Raw genomic sequence first — 9,186 nt, 5'->3', positions numbered from 1 at the left:
TGATATCCAAATTATTTTATTATATTTTTTTTGTTTATACATTTCATTTTACATGTAAACAGGAACAAAGTAAACAATGTTGCTGATACACCTCATGCCTCCCACCCCTTACTGCTGTCCTATGGTACACGTGAATCCTAACATGATGTTGTGCTTCCAAAGCAAGTGCAGCTTGCTCTCAAACCCACAATCCAATCAGGAGGGAGAGCGTAGAACCGAACGCTTCGTCCTCTTGAGACTAATATGTTTTCAGGGATGTGCAGGGTCATGCCATCATTACTCATTAGACAATATCCATGCTATTGCCAACAGCAGGAGGCCTGAGGAACACCTATCCACCAATGTGCAGCATTTGGATTAATGAGCACATGAATAATGCTCCCAGAGAGAAGATAGAGAAAAGACATCCATCCAGGAATGATTAGTAGCAGTGAAAGTTAAGCCTCCGAGGTCACATTACCGTTCACAACATTAGCAAACCTCCTGCCATCATGGAAAGCACCTCAGCTCCTGCAAAGTAAAACTAAGTCTCATTTCCACTGTGCAAAAAACAAACAAATAATTAAAAAAAACATCCTGCATGTTGTCCAGTCTCATTCAAATTCAGTCCAAGTCCCATTTACCAGTGGGGTGCACAAGAACTACTCGACATTCAGTAAAAAATTCTTCAACTTCCAAATTCCAGAGCCTCCAAACTGACAGACCTTGAGAACGGGAGGTGATATGTTTAGGACATAGTTCACAAGTTTTTACATAAATTAGCGCTGCACCAAGCAGGTAAGGGCCATGCATCATACACTACAGTACAAGTGCACATTTACATCTGCCTCTGTTCAACAGAAAGGTAGCAACATGCATAGATTTCCAATGTTCACAGAGCACATAAGATTCTTAGAAAAAACTGCACTAAAACTATTTACTAAATTATTTTCAAAGGAATTTTCCTCTCTTCTTCATGAGATGTTTACAAATGTGTGGACAGATAAGACAAATATATCATTTATGAATTAAATCATTATCCGGCCTACTGTTCCAAAACGGGGATGTGCGACTGTACTTGTGATTTGAAACCACATTTAACTGCTCTCACTGGGCAAAAAGAACGTCAAACATGCTTTAAATGAGTGTGTTTATAGTCATGCAGTGCACTGCGGTGCAAACACAGGTTTATATATTTTTTTAAAAGCAAAATATGGGTTAATATATAATGGAACTATATATGTTACTGATATATTGCAAACATTGAATGAAACCTGAGAAATGTGATTGTTGGTCTTTTCACCCGAAAACAGGTGAAGTCAGACGTAATAAATGAACCATATAAAAACAGTTCACACATAATCCAATGAAGTGTACATACAGGGAATAATAATTTAAAATTCAATGGTCATTCAAAGATCATAAAAAAAATAAAAACTAGGTTTCTAAGTGTTGTTAAGTGCATTAAACAGTGTTTTCCCTTTCTTCTGTTGGTAACAGAATAACTTCTCTCCATAATGAGGTCAAATCTCATTATTTACCCTTAAAGAAAAGTTGGTACACTCCCTATTAAATACTACAGTAATAACCTCAGACATGTTTCTCACATAGACGTAGAATAGATTTTCGGTATATTCACTATATTAGTAGTTAACTAATGCAGTGAATTATATATTACATATATAATTATTATAATTAAAATTATACTAGTTTTACACATAAACTAGGTTAATTTATTTATTATAACTTTTGGAAACCGAGAGAATAAATCAGTTAATCAGTTCATTTCCCCAGTCTTACTGTGTCAAGCTGCACAACAACAGCAAGACATTTTCAGTAGGAGACAAATCTGGAGTGCAGGCAGGCCAGTACACCAAATAGGCCTAGTACACAGACCATGGCCCACTTCTTTTAAAAAATGTTATGAGACATCCATTTCTAATTTGTGAATTCCATCAACAAATCAATAAAAAGAGTCCAGTTGTTTGGTGAAAACACAATCAATTCTTTCTACGTCCTTGGCTCTGTAAATACCCAGTGATGGATGACTTAGTACTTTACGAAACTGTACAAACTTTTCAGGGAATGAAAACTGTAACTAAACCCACAGAATTATTCTAATGAGAAATGTGAGTTTAGAGAGTTTCCATCAACCTCTAAACCTCACTTGGATTTTCCTGATGTCTCTTTTGACTTCTCATGGTGAAATAAACGAAGCAGGAAATGAATATGATTCAGCCTCAGAAGGATGCGTGGCTCACGCTGCCTCATTTCCTGAGAATTTTACAAGACAGTGACTGAAGGTAGTGGATCACATTCATTGTATTAAAATGTTTGAAAATGAACTAAAAACCACATCTGCTGAGTGATATCCCAACAGTGAAGAATGTTCGAGCGAGGAACAGTGGATAGATGCTTTTTTAGTCAACCAAAAATCCAAGCCACAGGTATGTTAGCGTGATCCAAAATTCAACCACGCTGAATGTTTCCAGCAGCAAATGAAAAACATGCTTTGAGCACAGAGCGGAAGAGCAGATTTGGAGAGAGAGAGAGAGCGAGCGAGAGAGAAAACGGTAATTCTTGCAATTAAAAAAAGCATGTGCAGCACGAACAGGCACACGTGATTATGGTGACACAATTGTGGTGCGCACAACTGTAGGCACAATCAAGTCCAGTTCACATTGACTCAACTCAACACTGAGATTAGCACACACACACACCTACGCACACATACGCGCACACACACACACACACATACAATGAGAACGTGAACCAGGCGTTAGGACAGCGATCCGAAAACACACGGAACAATGAGTCCATGTGGCGTTTCACACAGAACTGCACATGAATTGACTAAACGTAAATATTCTAAACAACAATCAGTGCTTTTTTTCCTGTTGATTTTGGCTTTGCAGTTTATAAAATGGTAGCAGATTTTTAACTGCATGCTTCAAGGGCAAGATACAGCTGCTTTGAAAAATCTGTCTTTTTTTTTTCTTTTTGGGTAGCCACAATACTAGAACCACTTTTGCGACAGGGAAACCTTAAGTGCCACAGCAGCTCTGTTTCCCAACCAGTGGCTCCGCTGTCATTGGTGGTAGAAACACAGGGCCAATCTGTGGGCTGCACCAGACTGCACCAGAGCAGAAGGATAGCTGCCATGGAGAGAAGAAGTATCAGGGGGAGAGTGGAGTTATGCAGCCCTTGATCTGCATAGTAAACATTGCATTTGCCGAGATTTTCCCAATAAAGCCATTACGCGGCAGAGAGTCGAGGGCCGCCCACTGGACGCTGCCAGGTGACAGATCAGGGCGGGGCAGAGAAGGACCGAGCCAAGACACAGAAAAGAGCCAAAATTGGATGCGGAACAGATGAAGAGGAAGTGGTCAGGGTTGGGGCTTGAGACGGAGCCAAACAGGCTTCTGGGTGGATCTGGTCACTGGGAAGGTTTGTCTTTGGTGTACAGAATCAGCCGAGTGGAGCTTGACTCTCAAAGCTTAAAGACATACAGAGAGCAGGCAGTGGAGGCCGCGCCTGTGAGTTTGGACACATGTGGTGAAGACGTACGGTAGAACTAAGGCCACTCATGGTGATAACGTCGTCCGTTCTTTTTCCTCTCCTTCTGTAGATGCTCTAGTTCTGCTTCATACATCATCTCCTGCATCAGATACTTTTCCCTCCTCATGCGATCACACAGGCCCTTAGGAATGTCTGGGATGAGGTATGCTATGAAGGACTTGATCCCAAACACCAGGTGCTGAGGGAAACATTCGACATTTTTACCAAAAACACATTTTTTATATAATTTAATTATTAAGGTTCATCAACTAAAACATTTAGCTGTAAACAGTATTTACTCTAATAAATATAGTGTCTTCAGAATGGTTCATTTTCTCCTTATCTTTAAACTATCTTAAACAGGTTATCCACTTTAAATCGGGAAATCCTAAATAAAAGGCTTCTCCACTCTTTAATCTACATTTTCAAGCAATATCGACCTTAAGACCCAGTATTGGTGAAAGCAACGTGAACACTTTTTTTTAACCCCACCACTAAGCCCCTGCCCATGCTCATATAAAGTACCTTGGGTATCCTGAAAGGAGCTATACAAATCCTAGCTATTTTATTATTATTTTGGTTATTATTATTATGTTTTTCTTTTTCAGTTCTGTGTTTTTTTCCAGTTCTGTGTTTTTTGGAAGACAATAAAATCAGTAAGACAAATGTGAAGAAATTGTGAGCAATGACAATTGACACGTATTTGCTGTTTTTTGATGATAGGTCAGACCCAACAGCAGACAATGTCAGCTTTGTGACATCTGACACAGTCACACAGGGCAAGGCTGTCAGATGTCAAATGAGCTTTTCATGAGAACAGCCAGAACGTGGTTCTTTTTTTAGCGGGTCAACCGTGTAATTTGGGTTTATTCTGTGGGTTTTGGGTGAAATCCTTTAACCAACTGTTACCATGATCCAATTTAGTGGGGCTTGTAAAGTTATCGTTTGACTATAATAGCACAAAGCAGCATAAAACATTAAAAAGAGTTTTGTTTCTACAGTTACACAAAGTGGAGGAGGACTAAGGTTTAGCTCTGTGCTTTGCTGGCAAACAGACAAAAAGAAAAGAGAAAAAAATGTGGAGAGTTGACAGACCTCAAAGACGATAATGAAGGCAAGCCTGGCAGCCAGGACGTGCCAGAACTGCAGGGTGAACTCATACGGTACCGCGTTCCAGGGCGGCGCTCTGTAGTCTCTGTACCTGCAGTATCTGGACTGGCTGCTGTTCATTATCTCGTCCATCTCAAACACAGACAGGCTGCTGTTCACGTAGCCTTGCAAACACCTGGGAGTGGAAGAAAAACAAACCATCAGACCAAAACAAGACGTTCAGCTAAAGATACTCACCGCTCATAGATTACTCTGGACGCTTACTCATCCCGATGATGGGGTCCATTGTCCACACACGGGCCATATTTGAAGGCGTAAACGAAGCGAGGGATGTAGTCAGAGGTGATGGCGATGACAAAGGCGTTGGTGATGACTGCCAGAACGCCTATACCTTCCAGAATCCCATGCCAGATTCCTGGCGGCCATAATTTAGGAGACAGCACAATTAGCTAAATTGCTTATAATATAATGGAATACACATCAGTGAGTCTTGCATGTCTATAAACTGTACTCATACATTCATCTACATTTTCTTGGCAGTTAATAAACTAAAAAAAAAAAACATTTTCTTCTTAATAAAACCAGAATGTCAGAGTAATATTTCCACGTTTTACAGATTAAGTACAGGGTTAAATGCAGCACAAAGCATGTGTTCATAGTGGTTTACGGGTGATGCCAGCAGTCACGGGGGTGGGGGTGAGAGAGCTCAGCATATGGCAGCACAGACACAGGATATGGACACATACATACAGACATAAAATGGAAAATAGCTTGTGGTTTAATGGGGGGCTTAGTTTCAGTTAATAGAAAATGCTACAATTAACAGAAAGTAGCAGAGGAGACGGTCCAGATTGTAAAACTCAATCAGGTCAAATGTATTTTAATTTGTATTTGGGATGGAAAACACAGTGAGCGTTTGAAGTGTGAAAGTAAACAGAGATGACACCGACCAATGTCAGTAGCGCGGGCAGGCATGGGTCTCCTCCACTGAGTGACAAACTTGTAGGCATCAAGACGGATCTCAATGATGTTGTTGAGAAGAGCGAGGAGAGGAGCCAGAGGGAACGCTGCTACGAAGATGGTGGTGAAACCAAACTGGAGGACTGCACAGGAAGGAGAATCATCACTGGCAAAATCAACAGTAAAGACTGAACAATATCCACCAATTGGATGACAGTAATGGTTTACCCATTTCAAGATACTCATCCACTAATCCGTGGGCATTCATTGGCTGCAGATTCCAGTCTTTGTCCCACTGAGGAAGCTGGGTTTTGTTCTCTACATTCTGCCCTCCTCCACCTCCTTTCTTTATCTTCCTCCGAGACCACCAGTTCTGCAGCAAACTGTGAATACGGCAAATTGCTAACTGTCAACTCAAGCAATTATTTCTGACAATACAGTGCAATGGAGGAACCTCTTACCAACCCACCCCCCCAAACACACACAGAGGAGGATTCCACACATTTCTGCTGGAAGAAAGAATGCCTTTTCATATGGTAATAGACTGAAAGAAAAACGAGACACCATGCATACACAGTACAGTATAATATTAATACATGGTGTGTTTCAATCTGAATTATAAAAAATGAATAATGCCAATTCTAACGGAAGGAAAGAAGCATGTGATAATAATGACATTACTCACGGATAGCCGAGTTCCATGAAGTTGTTCCATATTTGTTTGAAGAACATGATGACTCCCATTTGCAGGCACAGATCAATCAAACAGCCGCTCGGGTGACACTGGGGAAAAATCCATTTCAGTGACAGAAATGAATCTCTGAACTTGGAGCCAATGAACTATTCTGTAACACGTTACACCATGTTGTTTAAAAATCCCAGTTGATTAGATGGGAAATATATACAGTATATATACTGTATACACACACACACACACACACACACACACACACACACACACATATATACACATATATACATACATACATATATAAAAACACTGATGTTGACGACTGATCGGACTCACCTCCTCCAGTCTCCATCGATTAAACAGTTTATTGTATTTTCCAGGCCTGCCAGCAAACCTGAAACGAGTAAGAATAACAACATTAGCTGCAAAAACAAGACATAAATCTGCTAATGATGTACTAACAGCAGCAGCTTAGATGGGTCAGTATTTTTAAATGCTCAAACAAGATCCAAAAATAACAACTGAGTGAGAAAGGACAAGGAATGAGGGAGGGAGGAAGTGAGGGTGGAAGGGAGGATGTCAAGTTAGGGAGTTTGAGATAAAACATCTTGGTGTCATCACTCATTCAATTCTCTATAAACAGGAACTTCAGTTTCACTCGAGGCCATGTACCTTCCGAGAAAAAAGGCGATGTAAAATGTGGAGCTGTTTAAATTAACAAACTGGAACAGAAACATCTTCAGAGCAAAGCTGTTCTCCCACTCTGACTCTGTCCTCGGATGCTCTGAAGTGGGGTGAGTTAGGGATGAAGGGTGGGAGAAGGAGTAAAGAGAAGATAAAGAGTTTCAAACTGTTCCAAGAGACAGAGATAATAAATGTTTTTTATCCCTCAAAAATGAGAACAAAACTCACCTAAATTAGTCAGCAGATAGGCCACCTTTTCATACACCTGGTACCAAGATAGTAAAATGTGGTTGGGAGAAGTAACAAATACAGATAAAACAAGCAAAAGTAATAAAATACATATATTTCCAGGTCTTTATAGTATTTGAATATAAAAGATATCTGGTGAATTTAATAAGTCAACTCTAGAACAATTCATATATTAGTTTATGTGCAGCCACTGTAATAGAATAAGAGGATGATGGAGGAGGGTAATAAAACAAGTATTTTCCCCTCTCCTCCTCCTTTACACCCCTCTCCTTTTCTATCCTTCTCCTCTCCTGTCAGTTCTTCCCCTCTCCTGCCCGCTCCTACTCTTTCATCTTATCTTCTACTCTCTGCTTGCCTTCTCTCCTCTTTCTTCTTTACCTATATAGAAAGCCCTTCATCTAATCCTGTATGTTTTTGAACTGTTGGAGGAAATCAGAGTACCTGGAGAACACACCAACATGCATGTTCCATACAGAAAGATATTCAGTTATCCCCGGGTACGAAGCCATGATTTGTTTTGCTGTAAGGCAAGCCAATAAACCACCCTTCAAGGAGGTAAATGAGGGGGCTTTTATCTTCACTCACCACATTGAGAGACATGATGATCATAAAGTTGATACAGACACCGGTGCCAGATGTTGCAAACTGCCAGTTCTTCTTCACAAACTTCCAGTTAAAGGAGGCAAACTTTTCCATCACAATAAGGCGAAAAACCACCACAGCAAACACAGCAGTCAGGACGAGAGAAATCTGCACCGGGACAAAATAATAAATAATGACTGTGTGTCAGAGATACTCATGTTCCAATGAAGAACTGTGGAGAAAAAAGAAGGAAATCTACTGTAACATCTAACTACTACACAAAAACAGATTCACACATTCATAGTTATTTATTTCAAATGACTAGAAAAACAAGCTGGATTCAGTATTATTTGATCAATTCAGCCCTTGTCCAGTAGGAGGTGATATTTCACTGTGACTAAATCAACAGTAACTGTGGCACACAGAATAACTAAGAGTTAATTATTATGAGGGGAGGTTATTTAAAGAACAGAGGGTTTACCATGAAAAAAATCCCGGACACAGACACCAAGAGCCGGCTCAGTTTGTCTGAGAAAGGCTGGAAAGGCTCTGGTCGGCCAGAGATGGGGTTGACTCTCTCCACCCTGGAGTACTTGGCTTCAAACTGAGGCCTCAGCTCCTCCTGAGGAACATCACACATTTCAGCGTGAACTATTTTACTGAATCAGTCCAGTGCAGCAATAACTGGTTCTGTCATAAAGGCAGCATCCAAATGAGAAAATGTGATGTATGTGAGGTCATCAAATTGTATCAGCTCTATTTGAAGATACTGCAGACACACCTCTTCCTCTTCCCAATCAATGAGGTCCCAGTCATAAGTCAGCTGCGCCCTCCTCCTTTTCCAGAACTCCAGGAACACTGTGGCTGAAGAGGGGATCAGACATAAATCACAGCGGGGGCGTTAAATTCTATAAGTTACACAGAGTTCATTCAATAATCACATGAGGAATTCACACAGACGAAGAACAGCTATAATGGGCTGAACACAGGCTGCCGTGACATCAGCGGTCCATTATGGAAAATGATCACAGCACTCAGTTGACTGGTGCTTTGTCATGAGGTGAAGCTGAGGAATTTAAACACCACATGATAGGACTCATTCTATAATACTGGTTTTAAATCTTTGAGTGTGTACACGTTAAAAAAAAGCTACAAATGCAGCTGCAACCGACCTCTGACAGGTTGACACTGGGATCATGTTAAAGACATGGGAAACGAGGCATTGTAACATACACATCTTGGATTCTTCATTTATTCACATTTATTAAGACTGGAAAAAAAAAATCTTGATGCAGTAAATTTGTGTATGATCGACAAAGGACAGAACAAAAAATGTGCCAGTTTTCCGATACTGAACATCCAACAATACAGAC

At 40.4% G+C, this 9,186-nt stretch overlaps 1 protein-coding gene across 3 annotated transcripts in view; it reads right to left on the bottom strand.

Moving 5' to 3' along the window:
* Nucleotides 1-9,186, bottom strand: part of ano3 (anoctamin 3) — a 14,821-nt gene continuing 5,635 nt past the window's right edge. For 2 of the 3 annotated variants that reach the window (XM_025056033.1, XM_025056035.1), the window contains 11 exons: nt 8,595-8,677; nt 8,295-8,435; nt 7,817-7,981; nt 7,211-7,247; nt 6,971-7,082; nt 6,635-6,692; nt 6,293-6,390; nt 5,836-5,990; nt 5,598-5,750; nt 4,912-5,062; nt 3,595-4,822 (listed from right to left, as the gene is read on the bottom strand). In XM_025056033.1, the coding sequence (XP_024911801.1) occupies nt 4,432-4,822; nt 4,912-5,062; nt 5,598-5,750; nt 5,836-5,990; nt 6,293-6,390; nt 6,635-6,692; nt 6,971-7,082; nt 7,211-7,247; nt 7,817-7,981; nt 8,295-8,435; nt 8,595-8,677 (1,544 nt within the window). In that variant the 3' untranslated portion in view covers nt 3,595-4,431. Of the gene's footprint in view, nt 4,823-4,911; nt 5,063-5,597; nt 5,751-5,835; nt 5,991-6,292; nt 6,391-6,634; nt 6,693-6,970; nt 7,083-7,210; nt 7,248-7,816; nt 7,982-8,294; nt 8,436-8,594; nt 8,678-9,186 lie in introns of all 3 variants that reach the window. The other variant, XM_025056034.1, reaches the window with a different exon arrangement.

The sequence above is a fragment of the Cynoglossus semilaevis genome, chromosome 6, assembly GCF_000523025.1.
Source record: "Cynoglossus semilaevis isolate Cse_v1.0 chromosome 6, Cse_v1.0, whole genome shotgun sequence".
Lineage (NCBI taxonomy): Eukaryota > Metazoa > Chordata > Actinopteri > Pleuronectiformes > Cynoglossidae > Cynoglossus > Cynoglossus semilaevis.
This window is presented reverse-complemented; position numbering and strand designations above follow the sequence as displayed.